This window comes from Toxorhynchites rutilus, chromosome 2, assembly GCF_029784135.1.
Source record: "Toxorhynchites rutilus septentrionalis strain SRP chromosome 2, ASM2978413v1, whole genome shotgun sequence".
Lineage (NCBI taxonomy): Eukaryota > Metazoa > Arthropoda > Insecta > Diptera > Culicidae > Toxorhynchites > Toxorhynchites rutilus.
The window spans coordinates 40,875,311-40,899,271 of NC_073745.1; the positions used below are offsets into that span (position 1 = coordinate 40,875,311).

The 23,961-nt window shown below is 40.1% G+C and overlaps 1 protein-coding gene across 8 annotated transcripts in view; it reads right to left on the bottom strand.

The window, feature by feature from the left end:
• Positions 1-23,961, bottom strand: part of LOC129764735 (transcription factor AP-2-epsilon) — a 431,999-nt gene that overhangs the window by 1,817 nt on the left and 406,221 nt on the right. For 7 of the 8 annotated variants that reach the window (XM_055764161.1, XM_055764166.1, XM_055764160.1 and 4 more), the window contains 6 exons: positions 18,307-18,540; positions 18,082-18,246; positions 15,916-16,123; positions 659-857; positions 252-516; positions 17-184 (listed from right to left, as the gene is read on the bottom strand). In XM_055764161.1, coding sequence (XP_055620136.1) covers positions 17-184; positions 252-516; positions 659-857; positions 15,916-16,123; positions 18,082-18,246; positions 18,307-18,540 — 1,239 coding nt within the window. Of the gene's footprint in view, positions 1-16; positions 185-251; positions 517-658; positions 858-15,915; positions 16,124-18,081; positions 18,247-18,306; positions 18,541-21,450; positions 21,571-23,961 lie in introns of those variants that run through there. The other variant, XM_055764163.1, reaches the window with a different exon arrangement.

Consider the following 23,961-nt stretch of genomic DNA (forward strand, 5'->3'; position numbering starts at 1 on the left):
AAGATTGAGAATGTACCTGAATTGCGGTCAGTGCCGCCACGATAGCGGGTGACCCGAACCCGTGTGAGATTAGCGAAAAATGTGTCAGATGTCGTTGTATTGAGGGATCCAAAATGTGTTGTGGTCTGGTATTGCAGAGAGGAGAGCGGTCTTGATTCAAGAGGTCCATTAGTTCTTTCGTAATCTGTGGAAGAGAACAACAACGGCAAATTAGTAACTCGCTTAAAATTTTGACCTTCAATCAATAATACCTGTTTCGTGTTGAGCAAAAGTTCCTTCCTCCGGTACGACTCCTGTGGCTCCGAATACTGACGGGATAGATATTCGGCTACTTGGCGCGCTGGAAATTCAGTTTCGCAGACATAGCCAAAGTCACGCGCGAGATGGATTGCCTCGCCTTCCACGAGTGATGTGAGCAGTGTGACATTGGCAGCCTTGCGTCGTCCTGCCGGCAGGTTGAGGCCAATTTTCTCCAACTTTTCTCTCAGCAGTCGACCGCCGTTTTTACTCTTCGCTCTGTAAATGTGTGTGTGTGGAAAAAGAGAATTATTTTCGTGATTTTTCCTGCGCTTGTCTAATTTGAATCGCGAGTGCAAAGGTTGACGAGTGCGGAGTTTTTAATTGATCACATTTTAATGAGTTTGATGAAATCCCTTACCTTCTGAGGACACCACCCAGCAGTGACGCATTAAGACACTCGGGAGGCGCCAGGCGACGCTGCACTTCCGCTACTGTCACTTTGTATTTCGATGTGCTAGAAAGCAAACTCAGTCGCCCAGGAACGGAGCAGAACACGTCTGATGGAGAGCCGATATTGATTTGACTACTATCCTTCTTTATATCCGAGATGGGAAAATCTGTAAATGGAAATGATAATAGTCCTCATCATTTGTTTGTAATAAAATAATTTGTACTCGGTATTGATCAGACAAAAACTAGTAAATCGAATATACATTTTTTGCTTTCACTTTTGACGTAGGACCATGTCTAACAGGATTATATGGGGGGGTAAAATGAGAATATGAACACTGAACATGTAGTAAAAAATGAATGCTTATAACTCGGGAATTCAGGGGGCCTCCGTAGCCACATTGGTTGCGCGTTCGCTTAGTAAGCGATCGATCGTGAGTTCGAAACTCAGGGCCCTCATTGACCATCTTTGTGTTGTTACAGAATAACTACGTCCACGCAACAATCATCAGCGATGGAGATCGATCCACGGTCGAAATATGATCGATTCATCCATACAACTGCTCTGCTCTGCAAGACACATCGGGCTGCTGTTCTATAAATAACTCAACAATGATCAATCAACTGTCTCCGCTGTCCGGTCTAACTGGATAATGGAAGAACAGATAGAAAACTCTTACGCCTAAATGGCTGCTACTGTGTAAATGTGTACCATATGGAATGGTATAGAAGGGAATACTCTAACGCCGAAAAATGGCAACTGTGTAATGTGCTAATTATAGATATGATAAATATGTGACATGTACACGATTAAAATTCGGCTCTGTTACAACTAAAAAAATGCCAATAAATAAAAGGGGCAAAAAAAAACTCGGGAATTTCTTAATAGATCGCAAAGATGTTTGCATCATTCGATAGGAACTATTTCTACGCATTTATCACAATAACAGCGGAACATAATTTGAATACAAATGAAACATTGAATCGTAAACCACACACTCTCATTGTGATTCTACAGCCAGTCGATTCAAAAAAAATTGGCAGTTGCTTTCCGAAAACATAATTCATTTTCTAACCGCGAAGCAGAGTTATACGCTAAGGCCATCGTTCTGATATAACCACAAATATCAACAGCAGTAGCGGCAGAAGCGGAAGTGGCGTGTGATCGATCCAGCACCAGAGTTGCCAATTCCAGTTTTTCCTGGATATTGCCAGTTTTTGACGTGGAACTACGTCTTTCAGGAAAGGTGCCAAATCAGCGTGACCTGCTACGCTTTTATGAAATAAAGTTAACGAACAAAGTTCACATTCACTACACACCCTCGAAGAAGACAATGTCCTCTGTATCAAAGTGTACTACGACAAAGCAAATGCCAGCAGCATGCGGAGAATTTTTGTGCTAGTGCGGATATGGGAGAGTGTCCAGAATTGGAATACAGACATACATTGTATTCATTTAAATAAAAAGTATCTTTCATGGAAGTATGCTTCCAAATCCCGGTAGGAAAACCTTACTGTTGCATATTCTAGGGTTCGATCCCACCTCAAGCGAAATATAGAAACAAAAGTATTTCTAGTTTGTGATCAATATCTGAGTGGGAAGGACAAGACTGGTGCGAGTTGGCAGCGCAGTTCAATCGTAAAGTGAAGATGGAACCAAAAAAAAAAAGAATAGCGTTGATAACTTCCGACGATTTTCTTTCTAAGTAATTTGTCGTAGAGGAACCCAAAGGTGCTGACATGTACGTGATACACGAATCACATGGAGCGTTCGTTGTACGGGCAATCAGAGAGGGGAGAGGAACTACTACGATTTAAGCTCCGCCGTTTCTCGATAGTTCGCAGAGACATTTGCACCAATCGATAGTAAATATTTCTACTCGCGCATCTCAGTGCAAACATTCTGTGCAAAATTGATAGTTGTTAAATGAAATAAGGATTTGTTATGAAGTATGTTGTATACAGAGAACAAACATTGTTCTACCAAACCAGTATCGACATGAGCCGACAAATATATGATATATTTATATTGTCAGACAGCAGGTTCTCAGTGTGAACCGGAAGTCTAGACGGAGAGGAGATATTTGTTTTTAAAACGAGAAGTTAATTCGCGTTGACGAACGTGAACGCGAACGAGTTTGAGAAGCGACAATGACTAGAATGAATTTCCAGGAGGAATAAACACACTTTCAAGAAGAAAAATATGAAAGAAAAATAACTTTTCTATATCTAATATGTAAAATGTCATGCATCGAATATGTTCTATATCTAATATGTAGATCTACAGTGTCGACTGTTGGTAGCGATATCCATTTAGGGAGGCATATCATTATCTATAAATTACCGGGCCAGAAGACAGTTTTAAATTGTTCAAATTTTAAATGAAAATTCATACTACTGAAGTAGTAAAAATAAATAAATAACTAAAAACACGCATTTTTTGTTTGTTTTGAAAATATATATTTTTATTAAGGCTCATATGGCGTCAGCCTAACGGGGCCGGGAGTTCAATATTTCGACAATGTTTGCTTACAACTATGTTAGTAATATGTAACCGATTACTCGCGGTTGGCTCGAGGTTAGTATTACAACTGTTCTCATAATTGGTATGTTGCAGTCTTCGATGCTCTGTACGTGTGCCCGACACGGGATACTTCCTATTGGGATGCAGCTGACCATTAATCAGCAACGCCCCCCTAGTCTGTACCCCATATCTAGCGTGGTGCGTCTTTCTCGACTCGAGGAATCCAGGATAGAATGGTCACTAGCCGGCGCAATCATCAGCTCGTGTAGAGTTGTCATGAGCGGTACAACCTTTGGCTCTTGTTGAATGATCAGTGGACTGCACAACCTTTGGCCCGTGTATCTGTAAAGAGTGTGTGTATGTATTGCCGCGACTAAGTAAAAGTTTATCGTTTGGATAGGAGGGATATGAAACGGGGACACAACGAAGGAAACATCATTAAACGTTGACATCGGCGTTATCCGATACGGATATCCGATTGTCTGCCTTGTGCTCTCAGTGCTCTAGAGAGCTGAGAGCGAGCAGCATGGAACCGGATACACGACCAGACAACATGCTCGATGTCGTGGTAGCCATCGCCACAATCACAAAGATTGTTTGCTGCGAGCCCAATGCGATAGAGATGCGCGTTTAGGTTGTAGTGATTGGACATAAGCCGAGATATCACGCGAATGAAATCACGATAATCGTGTGTAACCAACGACCGAACTCATCACCACTCCACATGCGCTGCCAACTTACGAGCGTATACTGACGAGGAATGTGGAAAAATTCATTATAAGCAATTTGCCCTTCAAAAAGTGTGCCTTCTAAAGCGCCCACCTTAGCTAGCGAGTCCGCTTTCTCATTCCCCGGAATCGAGCAATGAGAGGGAACCCATGCTAAGGTAAACTTGAATAATTTTTCGACCAAAACACTCAATAGTTGCCTTATTCTTGTTAGGAAATAAGATGAGCATTTATCAACTTTCATTGAGCGGATTGCCTCTATTGAGCTGAGACTGTCTGAAAAAATAAAATAGTGGTCGATGGGCAATGTTTCAATGATCCCTAATGCGTAATATATCGCACCCAGTTCAGCGACATACACGGAACAAGGATCTTTGAGTTTGAAAGAGGCAATGGAATTTTCATTGAAGATGCCGAAGCCAGTGGACCCGTTTATGTATGAACCGTCAGTAAAGAACATTTTATCAGATCTAACTTTCCCATATTCTGCCGAAAATATCGGCGGAATATAATCGGAGCGTAGATGATCTGGGATTCCATGGATTTTTTGTCGCATGGAAAGATAAAAAATGACAGAGGAATTGCAAAAGTATGGGAGGCAAACTTGGTTGGAGATGCCTGATGAAGGGTGCACGTCGTGGGTAAGGTACTCATGGTATAATATAACTAAAAAGTTATAAGTGAATTGAATAATATAACAAGTTGAAATTGAATTGATGAGCAAATGAATTGTATAATAGTTCTACGTCAAAAATGCGGTCGTGTCCTAGATACAACCCCTTGCATTTTTTTTGCCGTTTTGCTCCTTTTTCACCCGTCGGCTTGCCTTCTTATTTTGCTTCTTTGGCAGTCCAACGTTGAACGACTATTAAAGTTTTTTATTCAATACATCAAACGATACAGTGCAAACATGTGTTGGTGTGTCTCCAGCTGCAATATCACTCGCTTAGGTAATCCTATGGATCAAGATCATTCCATTTTCGGTCATGCTGTAGTAAATGGTTGGATCCAACAGAAACACTTCCGATTGCTACATTGGAGTATCGGTAAGCTCCAAAAATGATGCGTTATCAGTGATCGTTGAATATACGCCCTGTAGTTAGTAGACCTCCTGGATTCAGCTTCAAAAATATGTTGATGGCCTTAGTGTAGTTCGCCTTGAACGGACCCCTAAAGGCAACGTCTAATGGTTGCAGTTTTTGTCACGTATGTGGAAGGATCAGAGATGCCAGGTGATTTTTTCAAATATCTTCACATGGTACGAAAAAAATGTCTTCAAATGTCTTCACAAACGTATCGAAGGAGCTAAAATTCATAACTTACTTTTAAACAAAGTATGTTTAGCTTATTCAATGTTTATTCTAATTGACATTGTCATATAGCGCATTTCATTAAACCTACCTTGAAGTTTTGTAGTTTATTTCAATAAATTTGAACAAGTAAAATATTCCGCAACTGCGAACTAAATTTTATTAGTTCAGAAATGATAATTGGTTTGATAAACCGTTGATTGAGTGAATATCGCCCCAGTTCTTCCGCAAAAACGGAACTGTGATAACGCAATTTGTTTATTTCGGCTTTGAAGTTAAACCATATCCATAAAACTAATTATTGAAATGGTATGTAACTGGAAAATCTTCGTTTTGTGGAGTGGTCGTTTGAAAGATCTAGGTTAATCTATTGTATAGTATAAGCCCAGAATAATAAAAACACAATGTCACAATAATTTGAATTTTCGAGCGCAAATGAACTAATGTCTTCTAGGGACAATATGTATTCAGACCGTCTAAAGCTTTCCAGAATTTGGAGTAAAAGTCGCTTTCTGGTTGAATCCGTTCTATATACTTGTGGATTTTCCAATAGTTAGAATTTTATGGAAATAATATCCCTCAAAAACGCTATCATACTAAAATGCCTTCACATAATTCATAATTTCTCCTAAATGTTTTCACAAAACCAAATGTCTTTAATATGAAGACATGTCTTCAAACCTGGCATCTCTTGGAGGGATAGTTACGATACGGACGTAATTTTGTCTCGCCTTTTCAAACATATACAAATTTTTCATATGGCTTGATTGTCCGTCAAGGATCAATAGTACAGGTGCATCACGTGTTGGCCGCTCGAAGGATAAAAAATGATCAAACCACTTGGAACCAGGGTTACCAAATGTATAAATACAGATTATTCTGATTTTTTGAAACCAATAATCTGTAGATACAGATTACAGATTTTTCTGGTTTTCATACAGATTTTTCAAAATAACGATCCAACATTAGTTATGGCTTGATCTCCATAAAATTTTCTCCCAACTTTTACCTCTACTTACCAAAAAATTGAACTTATAAATTTTACCCTTTGCGGTAGCATTAAATTTCGATTGTGTGTCGTGCTGGTCGCAATTATTTTTACTTGAAAAAGCAGTGATGTATAACTTGTGAGATTATGAATGATGAACAAGATTCCTTTATTTTTCGTTAACTTCTGATTAGTATTTACTAAACAATGTTTTTATGTTTATGTTTAAAAATATTTGCTATAATTCTTCTTCGTATGATATCTTTCGAAATAGTCCCCAAAATCCAGTTCTGGTTTTCACATGTATCACTGAAATAATTTTCTTTCTTTCTTTGTTTTCAAGAGGCTTTAAACGTTGCAGTTCATTCGCCTCTAATGCTGAAATAATTGGTTTGGCGTCTTTCGCCTTTTATCTTTCTGTTTGAAAGATCCGAACAGGACAATGCTCTTTACATCTACACAATGCCGTAATACATGGAGTTTTTCGTTAATCCTTTCCTCAAGCATGGATGACAACTTTTGTTTATACTGAGTACCGTTATCTATTTTATGCATAGATGAACAAGCCTAAGGCTAAAAATCTCAAAGACAAAACTATTATTTATAGTAGCACCGTTTTTGGTTCGTTAGTAAGTTCACAAGACATTAACATTTGTTTAGAAAAAGTGTGAACAGATACATTGTTGCAAAAATTATAATATTAGTACATTAGTACATTAGTACATTCCTTTGTTGTTCCTTTGTAGATTTCGACACAGATTTTATTATGGCTACCCTGCTTGGAAGACGTTTTTGTACTCCATTGGCTTTCATTGCGCTCAAAATTGTTTCCGGAGGAGCACCCATCTTCAATGCCTCATTCATACACTGACGGGGAAATAAAAGTATAGGACGAAGAAACTTTCCACTCGCCGAAGGAAATTCACCGTTCTCATGGACCTGCCGGAGAAAATCAAAAACTAACTCTGTTAGAATATTTGAGACGAGCTATGGATGTTGGCTCTGGCTTCTCTGGCTTACTTACAATTCCGGATGTCTCAAGTAATGATAAAGCCAATAGCGACCAACTAGCTCGGTTTTGTGACCGAAAGGATACCTCATATGCTCATACGCTATCTGTTCACCTCTCCTAAAATATGTTGCTGAGCGCTATCAAAAACAGGAGAAAAACTTCCTAGAGACGGAAGCTGTAACTTTGTTCCGATAGCTTCGATGTATCGTGACAGTGTTTCACAAGGAATCTTCGCCTTCGAAGATTATCTTCTAAAAATCATGGTTCTACTACGCTTACCGCTATGGATAAATCGTCTGCCGTGTTGTCTAATACTTATGACAGACATAGGGGAAGTGGGGGCATAGTGGTCACCCTAAGGAATATGCCCATTTCCGGCGTCCACATACCGCTTCAATTCACGTTTCTCGAAGAATATTATAGTTTAACTCTTTTTTATTCAAGATAGCAAACGGCTTTTACTAGAAAAATTCAAAATAGTACACTTTTCATCATTAGGAAAAAAGGTGAAAAATCGAACTTTTTTTTTGCTTGGAGGTAAAGTGGTCACCTAGTGGGGGCAAAGTGGTCACTCGCATATATGAAGCTAAATGGGATAGATTTATGCGTTTTTTTCATCCAAATTTGTTCAAATCATGTTTGATATTTGTATTTGTATTTGAATTTATAATTCATCTGACATCAAGGTCTTAATGATTAAATCTAACAAACTATAGCCGATGTTGGCGGTTTCGTAGACGAGTCCGAAAAGCTTCTGTTGATATGCTGAAGTCAAACAAATCGTAATTTTCTTGCAATCTGCGACTTATCGAGTCGATGGGATTGTTGGATCCATATAGTGTTCTTCTCGGTGGTTGATATAGCATTTGTCTGGATCGCAGCACTCGTTCGGGAGCGTAGATGTTCAGTTGATGTAGCAGTGCATGACTGTCAACTTCAGAACGCAGAATCTTGGCACCAAGAACAGCTTGATTGCGATTGCGTCGATCTACCAAAGGTTCAATACCGAGTAGGGCACAGCGATGTTCATATGGTGGGAGCCGCAGTGGATCGGACCACGGTAAGCTTCGCAAAGCACACCTCACGAATTTGCGCTGCACTGCTTCGATTCTTGGAATCCGCACCGCATCATATGGTGACCAGACAGCAGAGGAAAATTCAAGAATGGATCTTACTAATGAGCAGTACAAAGATAGAAGACATAGTGGGTCATCAAATTCGCTTGCTATCTTGAAGATGAATCCTAGCTGCCGATTCGCTCGATCCACTATTAGTGAGTAGTGCATTTTGAAGGTGAGCTGATGATCTAGTATCACACCTAAGTCTTTAACATTATCAACTCTATTCAACTCAGTGCCATTGATAGTGTAGTCATACACGATATAATTTTTCGTTCTTCAGAAGCATATGATGCAACATTTGGACACACTTACAGCAAGATGATTTAGTACACACCAATTAACAACCGCTTCTAGTTGCTGTTGCAGTTGGCGACAGTCGTCAATGTTTTTTACAGTCAAGTAGATTTTCAAATCGTCCGCATAGAACATCAAATGGCATTTATCGAGAGCATGAGACACATCATCAAAGAACAACACGAACAACAACGGTCCTAAATTGCTTCCCTGGGGCACACCACATTGGGGAATGAACGGTGCAGATATGGCTGATCCTATTTTCACGAACAATTGACGACCAGTCAAATATGATTTCAACCACTCGCACATTCTCGAAGATGCACCTAAACAATCAAGTTTGGCTATCAAAATATCGTGATTCACTGTATCGAATGCAGCCTTGATATCAGTGTAAACACTATCAACTTGACCTCCTTTATCCATTTCGTTGATGCAAAACGACGTGTATTCACAAAGATTCGTGTTTACTGATCGTTGAGGAAAGAAACCATGTTGGTGTGTTGAATTGTAGGTTTTGCAGGCCTGGAATATAACGTCGTTGATTATTATCTCTAAGCACTTTGATCCAGCAGGTAGCGAGGTTATTCCACGATAGTTTAACGCGTCAATTTTACTTCCTTTCATATAGTAGGTACATGTATGAAATAAGCTTGGCCTATTCACCTAGAGTCTCAATTTAAATTTTCTCATGCATACATAAACGTAGTAAAAAACACATAACGTTGCGCATAATGAGGCTTGGTTTAGTTGGAGTGGGATATTTATCAAAGGGTCAAAGCCACAAAAGGATCCTCTCCAAGAGCAGATTGTGATGCGGTATATCAGCTTCAGTATACAGAACATAGTAAGTTGTTATTCACCCATGACCACTTTGCCCCCAAACATCAAAGTAATTTCTATGCTAATTAATCACTGAGATTGAACAAAATATCTGTTCACCTCTCCTAGAATATGTGAACAGACGTCCAAACTGATGATTTGTCCAATATATCAGTTTGATTAAACTGAATTTCACGAAAATTTTCTAAGATACCATGCGCACAGAACTACGGCCTAATGGCTATCGAGAGAACAATTTCTGTTTTTATTTATATGTTGACATACGATAGCTCTACTGGAGTACAGAGTGACTCAAAAGTCATTAAATTCTTCAAACATAAGGTGACTATCAATACGGCATATATAGGGTCCTATTCCAGAAAACGAGACGAGCAATTCGTCTCGTCCCGTCTCGGTTTCAGTCACTGTCGAGACGAGCAAAATATCCAATTCCAGTACACGAGTTTCATTGAAATGTTTTATTTGGTAGACTGGAGAGACGTCAGTCAGTTTTTCTCGGTATGATCAGTGGTGTCAGATGAGAAGACATGTTTTTGTTTTGAGAAAAACAACAAACACTTTTAAAATTGATCAATCGATACTCCTTTCTCAGTGCCAAAATATTAAAAAAAACATAACAAAAAGGAATAACTTTCATATATCTTTTGGTTCCATTGATATTTTTCCTCGAGTATATGGGTTCATCACTCAGACGTTTTGTAATTATGGATTATAATTTTTTTTATCTGTATTATAGTGATTTTCAACTCATTTGGCTGGTTCGTTACTTTTTACTTCCATTTTTGGAAGAATGTCGGGAGTGAGAATTGAACTCGTGACCTTTAGCGTGAGAGGCATGGATGTTACCACTACGCCAGATCGCCTCCCTAATTATGGATTTATTAGGGGCAATGTTTGTTCACCTAATCAACGGTTTATCAAGAAAAGTTTAAAATCTATATATATGTATTTCCAATAAAGTAGTTGTTTTGAATTACTCATTTTCGTTCAATATGTGAAGACCATTTTCGTGCCGTGTTAATATATTCAAAACAGTCATCTAGCATCCCTGGATATGAGTTCAATGTTTACATTTGTTTGTGTTGTTTGGAAGAGGCCCATTTGAAATTCTGTAAAATCTATCAGTTACTGAACTGAATTTGATGGATGCAGTTGAAAACATACATTGCTTATGCAATACTTGTTTAGCCGTGAAACAATTTTTGAAGATAAAGGCGGAGCAGAAGAATACCGATGCTTTCAATCAACAAGGTGCCCAAACACATCAAACAAACTAGACGATCCGACTGATTCATCGACGAGCGCGGCCAAACGGTCGTCGAGCCAGACGAGCTACCCGTCTGTTTTTAGTCGAGCTCGGCTTCTGGAATATGAAAACAAACGAGACTAGCGCTCGTCTTTCAAATGAAAGCAACAAAAACGACCTACGTAACGTACTCCTTGAAGTAAGGCCAGTTAGAGGTGAACAGAGCCCGAAACAGAAAACAGTTCAATAATACTATCATTGTTCAAATTTGAACATATGCGCAGAAGAGTGTTTTCATTAAATATGCTTCTCTATCACCTCCCGAAAAAAATCAGATGTTTTATGTGAGAAAGATATTTTCTGACGGTATGGGGATGAATCAAAAATTAAATTCTTCTTTGATTTTCAAAAAAAAACAAAAAAATGTATATAAAACAATTGAAAAAAAATTATATGATTATATACAGAATTCGATTATATACAGTGAAAAGAATTTGGAGTACATAATCGAGTTCGCCCTGTACTACAATTTTATGAAGTAAGACGAGAGTGTCTGCGTTACAGTAGATTGAATGACATTAACAATAAAAGATGAAGCTACTATCACTGAAAAATAAAGTCAAGTATTCCATTTTCCATAGTTATCATTCTGACGTGTTTTATCACCATGGTCCGTCTCATCCATAGTTCCCCTAATCGGTTTTGATCATACAAAAACTAGTAAGTCGAAAACACCATTTTTTCTTTCCACTTATTCCTCCTGTGACTTGCATCCCGGTATCCCGTTTCGTCACCGGGTACTGGTGTAGAATAACAAAAACATAAACAACCCCAGAACATGACACCTCGCCGGGAGATTCCCTCCCAATGCGCACCTTTTTTGCCCACTCATCCCGCAACAATGCTTATTATTTATTAATGTTTCCGAAACCTTCGTGTGCCGCGTTCCAAAAAAAAAAACTTCAGGAGGTCGGCCGGAGAACAACATTCACCCTCCATGGTACCACGGTGTGGAGCTTCAAATTACAATTTACAATACACTTTTGTGTATGGCGCACACATTACCAGCATTTCATTTCATTTCTGTGTACCTTCCCGGCATCCCGGCATTCATCGAGCTAATAATCGGCTCTCCCTCTGTGATTTACCTCCTCCATAACAATCGAAGCTTTACGATGATGTCTGTATTAGGTCGACATTAATTAACGATTCTCTGGATAACGTTGTTATTATTTATTCGTTGGATATTTTCCGATGATCCCTCGCATCTCTCAGCCATCAGACGGGGGCCGATTCTTATCGAACGGGGCAGATATTTTGCACTTCCTAAATGAGTTGCGTGCTTTCCGACGGCAGATTAACATGTCCCTATCAGCGCTTGTCTCGCTGGACTCTCGCTGTCAGTTGAGGTTCCCGGGGACGAACAGGTCTCCCTCAAGTAGCGATCTTATCGCCTAGATTATGTTTCTCTTTCCTCCCCATTTTCGCTAGCCCCATCCCTCTGCGATCGAGCATCGGAGATGCAGATGTGGTTGCATGTGTCAGTTCCGTATGCGTCGGATGCTGCAGAGGTAACACCGTGTGTAGCTTACTGATCGGTGGCAAGTGGCTACGTTTAGTGTAGATCGTCTTCCAAAGATAGCGAGCAACGGGAGACAGTGGTCCAGTTGACAATATTAGTATGCTAATGAGATCTGTCCGTTTTGGGGTTCTCGGGATGTGCGCTCTCTCGCTTTATCCCCGCTGCTGCTCAGGGATCGTTTATAATCCCATTACGACGATAACTTCCTCACTTTGGCCTGTCTGAACTGATATGGGCGGAATGGAACGGAAATACGGCTCGTGGGAGAAAGAAGATTTTGCCATTAACGGCGCGGGTTGTGGAGATCCATTCATGAATGAGCTGACCATTGCGGTGATATGCAGTAGCAAACAGAGTCTTTTCGGTTGAAAAATTATAGCTGCATTTCATGAGAATTTTTTTTCCATCATAGAAACATTCTTAATTCAACCGACACTTTTTACCACTCGTTTTCAAATATCTATATATCGATAGCTTGAAGCAACTAACTATTGCCAGTCTAGATTAGCTTAGCTGTCATCCTTTGTGGAGCGAGTTTTTTATCGTCACTGACAAAATTCCAGAACATTTATTTTCTTGGTGAGCTGACGATAACCTAGCTTGATGATTCCCCACACAATTGTGTAGCTCAGAACCTTAATGCAATGGCGTCAGTATGATTCAATTATTGCAATGCCAAAGACATCAGCGAATGAGTAATTTGATCGCGTCCACAGCTCAGTCCGAAACGAAGACATGTGATGACGCAAAACAAGGAAGAACAAGCGATATCCATTGCTTTGAATACAGAACGATACTGAAAGCTTGCCTTCCTCCCTTGCTTGAGACTTTAAACTTCTTCAGTTCATTCGTCTCTAACCTTCGATAAGGCCCTTGGAAAATTTTACTTCATCCATAATATTACTCCTCCATCCCCATTGCCTAGAGAAAGGCATTCGATCCTTCGCCGTCCAGCTCACCCAGCAACGATGTTGTTCAGTCGATTTCCTCACGAAGAATGAAAGTTTGCCTCAGCGAGATCCACTGTTTATACTCTAGGCAAATATTCCCCTTCGTTCTTCTTCTTTTCCTTTGTTCACGGAGACTTTATATCTTACGATTTCCCCTTCGTTGCTCGTCGATGAGTTGCTCGTTATTGACAGCTCTGTTCGGGAAAGCACACAAATGGACAGGACGAATATATGAGGAAATGGCAATGCTTCCAATTTTCATCAATTTAAACCATATACAGACTATGGGATTGTAATGTGTAGCATATCAAACAAATCTTAGGGAATTTCCGATTCGTTTGGTATGTAAATCGCCAAAATTCGTTCGCGGCAAAAATAGTTACTAACGTTAACTTTATTTCATAAAAACGTGACCTGTTTTTTGATTTGGCACCCTTAATGAAAGACGTAGTTCTACGTCAAAACTGCTTTATATACAGTGCTATAAGACTAATTAAAACACTCTCGCTGCCAGTACTGAGTCTTCTAAATGATTCTGATTGAAATGAGCGCTTGAAGTCGTCAGGTAGTATCGAATGCGTTAACAACGGAAATAAGGTAAATGATTTTGGTTTGTCCACTGTTTTGAATGCTCTAATTCAGCACACCTTTGTCAAATCAGGTATTCGAATGTTCCAAAACATATACATAAAATAGTCTTTTCCATGATTTACAGTAGTTTTATAGTATACTAGCTGACCCGGCAAACTTCGTCCCGCCCAAAATTTGTGTTTTGTTATCAATACCTTCAAACATCCACGTTTTCTTACTATGAGCAAGTTCATGGGTCCAATCGCAAAACTGTTCATTGATTGATCTTCTAATTGACCCCGTTGAATTTAGCTTTTACTATAAAATTCCTAGTATTTCTAACAAAACTGTTTCATTTATATGGTCTCCCCAGTCCTCCCCTCTCCCCTCTTCAGAAAGGTAGGAGAAGTGTTGAACCACATTAGAAATGTTTCTTGCTCCCTAAAACCTCCACATGCCACATGTGGTTCAGTTTGCTTGATTAGTTCTTGAATTATGCAGAAATGTATGCTTCATTTGTATGGCAGTAAAGAGAGAAGGGAGGAGTGTCTAACCACCATAGAAACATTTATTGCACCCTAAAACCTTTAGATGCCTAATTTGGTTTCATTTGCTTGAATAATTCTCGAGTAATGCAGAAATTTGTGTTCCATTTGTATGGACGCCCCCTCTTAGAGAGTGGGGCGGAGAGTATAATCACCATAGAAACATTTATTGCACCGTTAAACCTTCAGATGCCTAATTTGGTTTCATTTGCTTGAATAATTCTCGAGTAATGCAGAAATTTGTGTTTCATTTGTATGGCAGCCCCCCCTTAGAGAGGAAGGAGGGGTCTCAAACTATCACGAAAACCTTTCCCGGCCCCAAAAACCCCTATATACCAATTTTCATCTTGATCGGTTCAGTAGTTTCCGAGTCCATAAGAATCAGACAGACAGACAGACAGAAATCCATTTTCATATATATAGATTTTTACGGATTCACATGTTTTAAAGGATGATAAAATACATTTTCTATTGACGTCAATGCGCCCCTCATTTGAGCTAACTTTTAATCAATCACCAGATGATTATTTGGCACGTTTTCAGACCTTTTTCTGGATTATAACACACACAAATATTGTAAACATCATGCTTGTATCAAATTTTCATAGCTAAACCATTCAATTAACGTATTTCGATGACCTCAATTCTGATCATGAGTTGTCCAATTAATTAATGTTGATTTGTCCACATGATTTCTATGGCAACCGCTTGGCGCGCTGTAATTTGTTTATAGTATGCTTCGCGCATGGCAGAAATATAGTCTCTCTGTGTTGAGTGTGTTGGGGTGAACACTTAAAATGCTCAAGAAAAGGCAATATTCTGAAGAAAGCCTAAATTATGAATGGATCAATATCATGACAGTAAACTCAAGCATTGATAAATGCAACATTTACGTTTTTTTTTTCATTCAAAAATGGTTTCTAAAACTGGACAAACCATGATCATTTTTTGGACAATCCATGATCAGAGGTGGTCAAACCATAATCATAATTTCTCTTTAAGGAACATCGTTAAAAAACATAAAAATTTGAATAATTTCAACGCCTTATGGTAGTATTAGCAACTACAGACTTGGGGCTTTTCAACAAACCTAAACTCGAATCGATTATATGTGATTTTCATGAAGAAAAATCGATTTGCATTCACTAGTTGCGTAAAAACACCCCACATCGGATCTTCTCTGCTGTCCTTTCCGTTGAATTTGAAAACAGACGCTTTTACTAGACGATTTAAATTGCTCGAATGGGTTATATTCATTTTCATTCGAATGAGCTATATGTCAGTTTCATTCACACATGTGAAAGGATGATCGCTGCTTTCAACTGGAGGTTTCATTCGATTTCTTCTCTCTAAATTGGATTTTTAATTAAATTGAAAATAATTTAAAAACTAAAATGAAATAAAAACAAAATCAACAATATCATCATCATCAAAGTTTTGAAATCATAAATGTTCCGTGACAAATGAGTAGTTCTCCAAAAACCTCAAAACGAAATACATAACTATACTCACTTTTCAGCAGCGGCAGATCGCTCATGAAGCCCGCGTTCTCGTCTATCACCGGATTCTGACCATCGTCGACCGCACTCTGCAGCGCCTGGTGCAGGGACAGTGGATCGTGCTCGTGCGCTCCTAACCGCGTCGCCCCGGCTCCACTGCCAATCGACCCGCTGTAGTCGCTCCGTCGGTCCGAGTAAGGGAAACCATGCGAGAGTTGTGTCTATTTGGGAAAAAAATCACAAGAGCAAGAATTAAAACAAAAAAAATAGGAACAACTAAGGAATTGCTCGCGCGATGGAATGTTCGATATAGTAAATTACCCTTCGGGGAAAACCCGACAGAAATCGGAGCGAAAAACAATTTCAGCATTCGAAGATTTTCGACAAGGATGATAACAACAACAACAGCAAGCGGCAATCCCTCCCATGCAAAAGTATGTGTAAAGTTTGCCTTAGAATAGGGAAAGTTGAAAGGGGGCCTTCTTTTAGTAAAATACGGAGGAAATGAACTTCGGGGATGAGAAGCATACATTTTGGATGGCTTAATTTTTCAATCAATGATGAGACTCTGGTTAGATTAGGACATATAACAATCGTTGCAGACCGCGTGTAGCCAATGTCGTCGAACGATCATAGTTTCTTTGCATTGCGAATAAAAATTTTCCTGAGCCAACCTTCCTCCCGACGAAACCTTGTCGTCTCCGATCGAATCAATGACGAAGGGTAATCAATTTAGCACAAAATCAAATTCCTAACCATCGCTGCTCGGCTTTATCATCAACTGCCGCCTGCCAACGTGAGGACATAACGATGGCATGGAAAATCGGATCGACAAGCATATGTTTATGAATTTTCCATCGTTTATGATACGCAACATTGTTAGGATTCCATACTTTCTCTTTCTCTTTCCGGAGAGTCCTGCCGTCTCTAGTAAGGGATGCTGCTGCTTGTTGGCTTGCTCGCGCAATGACGGTATGCGCTGGCATTCGAGAGGACAGGGAACCGGCGGCGGGGGAGAATATTTGGCTTTGTGCCGCGACGAGGGGAGGGTTCGAGAGTTATGTGAATATCCGCTGTTGTGTATACTTTTTCGGCTACTGAATGCTGCGGAGATGCTGCAGCCTTTGTTGGTCTTATCTTGGAGGAGATAAGACGCGCTACCGAAGAAGCTAGCCGTGTTTAGGAATCGTTCGAAATAGTTGGGTTAGTTTATTTTCTTTCCCCAGAATGTGTACGGAAATACCTTGTTCCGCTAGGGAGGGAGTGCAGTTTGTTCGATTTTAGTTGAGACATTCGAGGGAAATTATGAAACGTAACCTTTGGAAGGACCATTCATCTTTACGTGGGCCTGCAGTCGTGTTGACACCGTGGCGACACTCTGTCAATTTTATTGTCCTCCCGTAGAAAGCAGTTAATCTTCAAACTTAATTTCACACTCTCTAAACTGATCGTTTTCCGCGGGTCAACTTATGCAACGTCCCTTAAGAGTCCGGGAGAGTCGAGTAAAAAATAAAACATTCCATTGCGATGACTTTGCGTGATACGGCGCGATCGAAATCTCCACTAACAACGTTAACATGACTTTCGTATTTTATTTGAACATGAGCGTAGTTTGGGTCTCAGATGGGATTGGCTCCCAATAAAAACCGCCGAAATCAAAACAGTGTAGGGAAATGGGGAGGAGAAAACGCTTAAAACCATACTTCGGGTCACGTGTCGATGTGAGACGGTGATGAGTTGCTTTTGCTGAAACTGCTGCTGCTGCTGTTGCCGTAGACACAGATCGGGTGCGTCTCGATTTAATCGAATTGAAACAAACAGGTTAAATAGTTTGGAAAAATTAATCAACGGGAAAAAACGAGTGATCGCATGCTAAAGATTGACCAGTGTAATCTGCTGTCGTCGAACGAGTGGTTCAATTTTACGACAAGCACACTTTTGGCTGGAACAGCTGGGACTTGCAGCCGACGGACGGTTTTGTGTGCATTCCGGACCGGCGAAAACCATCCGGATTTAGGTGCACAAGTTTATGGCCCTACACTTTTATGACCTCTCTGGGTGATTGAAAGCGATAGATGAAAGTTTTTGTTTTGACAAATGAAATACCATGATAAGAAATATGATTTAGAAAACATCACCCAAAAGGCGAGTTTAAGCGCGCAGTGAACCCGCTACCTACCACATGCTGTTGAAGCTCGGATTCCCGGTGTGACCGATGCAATCCTAGCTGCTCTTGGGATGGTCTCAGTCCGGCCAGTTGGTTGTAGTGATGCAGGGGTGCGTGATGAAGCGAGGACAGCGGTTGACCGTACGGATCCGTACTCAGATAGTCCAGCCCGTGGTTCTGAAAAATGGTGCAGGTTGCAGAGATCAAAATGTAGGACATGTCATCGGTAGGACGCACCTGTTGCTGTGGAGGGCTTTGCGTGGTGTGATGAAATGGTGGTGGGAAGTAGGGCGGTTGGAAATCCGACTGTAGCGTTTGATGGTGCATCGTTGGTCCAGGACCGTGGGAGCCTCCGTGGCTACCTCCGTGGCCACTCGTCGGTCCGTTGCGGCCTGTGTGGCCCCCGGTATGTGTGGTATATGCGGGACTACCACTTGACAGCCCTATGCCTCCATGACTAGTGAGCCGCTCCTGCAGAGGGGTTGTAAAAAAGAGAAAGACGAGAAAAGAAAGCAGAAATTAGTACCCATGAATAGACGAGATGTCCGAAGGTTGCAATTTATCAATCAAAATATATGGATGATGTTGATTTTTTGCTGCCGCTGCCGCTGCCGCCGTCGCCGCCTTTCGCTTCGTCTCTTGATCGATTTAATTGGTTGAGAATGGCGAACAACCAACGAAAAAAAGGTTGCTCAAAAATGTTGCTGAAGTGGACGCACACACAACACGGAGTGGTTTTATTGTATGGTGGAACAATCAGGGAGCACCGAGCAGGCAGATTGATAATTTTTTGGGGACAATAAGAGTTGATTGCAGGGAAACTTTCGGTGGTTAAAATTAACTATGTTAATTTTTCAAACAAGCGCAACGAATGTGCTTTGGTTCAAATTGGGCAAACGGGACATGTCGTCTTTGCGTTGCAAAAATAATTCATTCCATAATATTGAATATACATTTTCGTTTCTATTTTCGTTGCTAGAACAATTCATACCACAAGATAAAATTGTTTTCTCTTGTTGTTATGAACGATTAGTGGAATATTCTTCATAGGCATTGGAGCTCGAATAACTTAAAATCAGGATGCACTGTTGATTTTTTTTGGAAAACAAATTGCTTCGAAAGATATCCACTTTCGGTGGTGAAAGTTTTGTTCAAATGCGTTCAGTTTAAGAAAAATCGTGACAAATGTCGAAAGTTTTTTTTTCTGCATAAATGCCTGTCCAACTTCTATAAGACCAGCTGAAGACCAGATCTTGCTGCTTGGTGTCATTATAAACAAACAATGCTTCAATTTATATTCTCGTATGTAGATTAGAGTGCCAATGGATGTATGAGAAAAAAGTGACCCTCGAATTTTCAAAGCGAACTTGATTAAATATGTTGATTCCTACAAAAATCTACCCTATTCAAAATATCAGCTCAATTGGACTTCATTTACTAGTGTCGCACAGCGGTCAAAGTTTGAGTTTTTTGAAAACCGAAAAATCACCCAAGCGGGAAGTATAATAAATTGGGGTTTTCGAAGAAGAGTGTTTTTGACAAAAAAAAAAATTTTCGAGATGACAGATCTCGACGTTTCATGCATGTTTGAAGACATTTGACACCCATTTTTTTTTTCGAAAACCCCGATTTCCTTTACTCCCCCCTTGGGTGATTTTTCGGTTTTCAAAAAACTCAAACTTTGACCGCTGTGCGACACTAGTAAATGAAGTCCGATTGAGCTAATATTTTGCATAGGGTAGTTTTTCGTGGGAATCAACATTTTTAATCAAGTTCGCTTCGGAAATTCGAGATGGCCATTTTCATTGGCACTCTAATGTAGATATTGCTGACTACATACAATGCATGATTTACATATGTGTGTGTGCAAGCGCTGAGCGTAAACGAATGTTTTCGTATTTTTCAGATGTCAAGTTTCTATAAGACCACTTACATTTTCCGTTGTTTCAGTTGTTTTGATCAATAAATCTGGAAAATGCCTGTAAGCGGGAAATAGCTAGAACAGGTTCGAATACCTCAAAATCGCATGGAACCGGAAAGCTCAAGATAGCTTTCACATCATTCAAGGATTACACACATGTTCTGGAATCCTCTCTCCTACCGTTTTTGCGTGGATATCGTCACAAAAAATTCACATTCCAGCAAGATAATGCTACTATTGATACCAGCAAGTAAACTAAGCAATGGATTAAGGACCAAAAACTTTTTTTTTGGCTGGCCGGCTTACTCTCCAGACTTGAATCCTGTTGAAAATCTTAGGGGGGATCCTTGTACGCAGAATCTACACTGCGGGAAAACGGTACACCACGATTAAAGAGCTCAGAGTCGCAATTTCGGACAAATGGAAAAATATCGAGAAATCCGTTCTGCAGAATTTAGTAAATAGTATACCAACACGAATTTTCAAGGTTATTAGTCGGAATGGCAAGGTTACCGAATATTGAAATGTAAATCAGCTGATAGTTTTGAATTTTTCATTAACAATACTTTTGAATTTTGAAGTGGTTCACTAGAAACTGGACAACTGAAATTATCATATTTAAGCACAATAAATAAACAAACAACTCTTTTGAACGAAATTTACGTTAAATATACTTCATTCTAAGCATTCAACAATGTATGAATGTATCTTGTTGAAATTCTAACTGTTTGTGTTGCAACGAAATAGAATCAGGGTGGTCTTATAGGAGTTGGACAGAGTGTACCTAGGGTCGACGAATATTGTATAAACCAAAGCAGAACAATTTATTTTATTAGGCACACAGTTGAGCTCTATATTTCTGTACTGGGATATAGTACAGAGCTTGCATTAACGCGCAGAAGCACATCAGAAGAGAAATATTAAATAGGACATATCGGTATCGGACGGTTTTTCATGCTGTTAGGTGATCTTTTTGTGTTTCTTCGGGGAATGTTGTTTTGGGAGGCGTTGGAGATGTAATTTAGCTAAGAAATATTGAAAAACTACATGGATATTCGATAAATTCAGTGTTTTAGTGTCTTTCTAAGCAGTGCAATGTGTCTTTCTAAGCTAAGCAATCAACAACACATCTTAATTTTGAGCGTTAAATTGACAATCTGTTCTAATTGAAATTGATTTTTTTTTTGTTTAGAGAAACGTTCGCGCCCCTTACTCAGTTCAAGTATTCAGTTATTGTCTCTTATCAGTGCTTCAAAATATGTACTAAAGAGTTGATTCTTAAATTTATATAATGTTTGTTCTCGCAGTTATAAGTTAAAAATGCGGTCGTGTCTTGGACACCAGCTCTATAGTCTAACTTCACCCGTCATATTCCACATTTGAGTGTTTCCAAGTAGATTTTGACGGAATGGGCAACGTGAGACCGAGCGTTGTCATGCTGTAGAATCACTTTTTCGTACCTCTGACCGTGTCGTTGTTTTTCGCGCAGTGTCCGGCTCAATCGCATCAGTTGAATTTGGTTCCATTCCCCAGTTTACTCAAAAGCTCATAATAGATAAAACCGACTAGCTACCACCAAATACACAAGACACAATGGACGGTATAGAAGCTCGACCTTCATGACCTTCTTTTTTTTGGGTTGCTGTAAAGAATTCATTTGCCATTACCTATCATGATACGATGAAAAAAAACCGTCTTCCACCCTCGGTTTTAAAATTTAAGGAACCTACGTTCCTTGCCTTTGAATCTCGACGCTTGAATAATTTTACATAATTTGAAAATGTGAGTAAAATATTTATGAACACGTGTGTGCTGCGTCATTGATGAACATCATAAAATAAACGCTCAATCGATAGCTGAACCCATTGGTAAGTGATAGGAGAGAGTTTGACGGTTGCTTAGATATGGAAAAATCGTGTAAGTATTGTCCACTAATCATTAAATAATCTGTACGAAAATAGTTTGATGATCAAGAGGGCTATTTAGCAGAATAGTATGGTCATTTTGAGCCTAACTATTCAAGTAGTAGGAGTACCGGAAAGTTTCTTTGTTTTTTCTCCAAAAATTAATGCTTTATTCTGCAAAAATGGTTACAAATTTAATATTTAAAGTATTTCCCATCGCTAGTCATAATTTTTTCCCATTTTTCTGTTAGTAATCGGACGGAGCAATGTCTGGAGAAAATGGCGGGTGGGATAGGACCTCCCATTTCAGCGTTTCCAAGTATGTTCTGACCGGTCTCGCGACATGCGGCCGAGCATTGTCGTGCTGCAAAATAACTTTATAGTGTCTCTGCTCGTATTGTGGCAGTTTTTCTTTCAGTGCACAGCTCAAACGCATCAATTGTCGTCGGTAGAGGTCCCCCGTAATGGTTTCATTCGGTTTTAGCAGTTCATAGTACACCACACCCAGCTGGTCACATCAAATAGACAGCATAACCTTCTGGCCGTGTATATTCCGCGCGGGCGTCGATGTTGATGCATGGCCGGGGTATCCATACGTTGCCCGACGTTTAGGATTGTCGTAATGGATCTACTTTTCATCGCCAGTATCGATTCGATGCAAAAAAAAAAACCCTTTCTTGCAGTAGGAGCAATTGTTTGCACGTGAAAAAACGGCGTTCGACGTATCGTGGCTTCAATTCATATGGCATCCAATGGCCTATCTTTTGGATAATTCCCATTGCTTTTAAACGATGGTTTGCTGAGCTACTTCAAGTGTATCTGCAAGTTCTTGTTGCGTTTGTGACGGATCTTGATCGAGTAAAGCCTCCAATTCTTCATTTTCAAACTTTTTTGGAGGTCCGGAACGTTCTTCGTCTTCCAAGTCAAAGTTACCACTTTTAAACCGTGCAAACCACGTCTGACACGTTCGCTCACTTGGAGCATGGTCACCATAAACTTCCACCAAAATGCGATGACTTTCGCAGCTTTTTTCTTCATCATCAATCAAGTTACGCCATCTGTTGTAAACCTGAAGAAACTTACCGGTACACCTAATAATAAACATTGGAAGTATTCTCATTCTCCCATGTGTATTGTGTACCTTTGCATCACACGCACACAATATTGTTAGTTTGTAGATTGTAGATTGAAATGGTTATTATTAAGCGGTTTAAGGTGAAGGTGGAAACTAGCCATTGTAGTAGTGTAGGTAATTTTATTTATTTACTATGACTCTACATCCCATTGAGATTAGATCTGATTCACTACTCTTCTCCAATAAACCCGGTCCATGACTGCAGTTCTCCAACTCCCGGCTGCACCGATTCTTGCCTGCTCCACCTGGTCCAACCACCTCGCTCGCTGGGCTCCTCTCCTTCTTGTTCCTACCGGATTAGATGCGAACACCATCTATGCAGGGCTGCTGTCCGGCAATCTTGCAACATGCTCTGCCCATCGCACTCGTCCAGCCTCGACGACTTTCTGGATGCTGGGTTCGCCGTAGAGTTGCGCCAGTTCGTGGTTCATTCTCCTTCTCCATACTCCGTTTTCCTGTACACCACCGTATATCGTTCTAAGCACTCGGCGTTCGAAAACTCCGAGCGCTTGTGAGTCCTCTTCAAGCATCGTCCATGCTTCGTGCCCATAGAGAACAACCGGTCGAATTAGGGACTTGTACATGGTACACTTCGTACGGGGTCGAAGCTTGTTGGACCTCAAGTATTTGCGGAGCCCATAGTAGGCACGACTTCCATTGACAATGCGTCTTCGAATTTCATGGCTGTTGTTGTTGTCAGTTGTTATCAACGAGCCAAGGTAGACAAATTCCTCCACCACCTCGAGTTCGTCGCCGTCGATCACAACACTACTACCAAGAAGAACTCTGTTGCGAACAGTCCCTCCTGCTAGCATGTATTTAGTCTTAGACGTATTGATCCCAAGCCCAATCAGCCCTGCTTCGTGTTTCAGTCGGGTATACAAGTTGGCTACCGTCGCATGTGTTCTTCCGATTATGTCCACGTCGTCGGC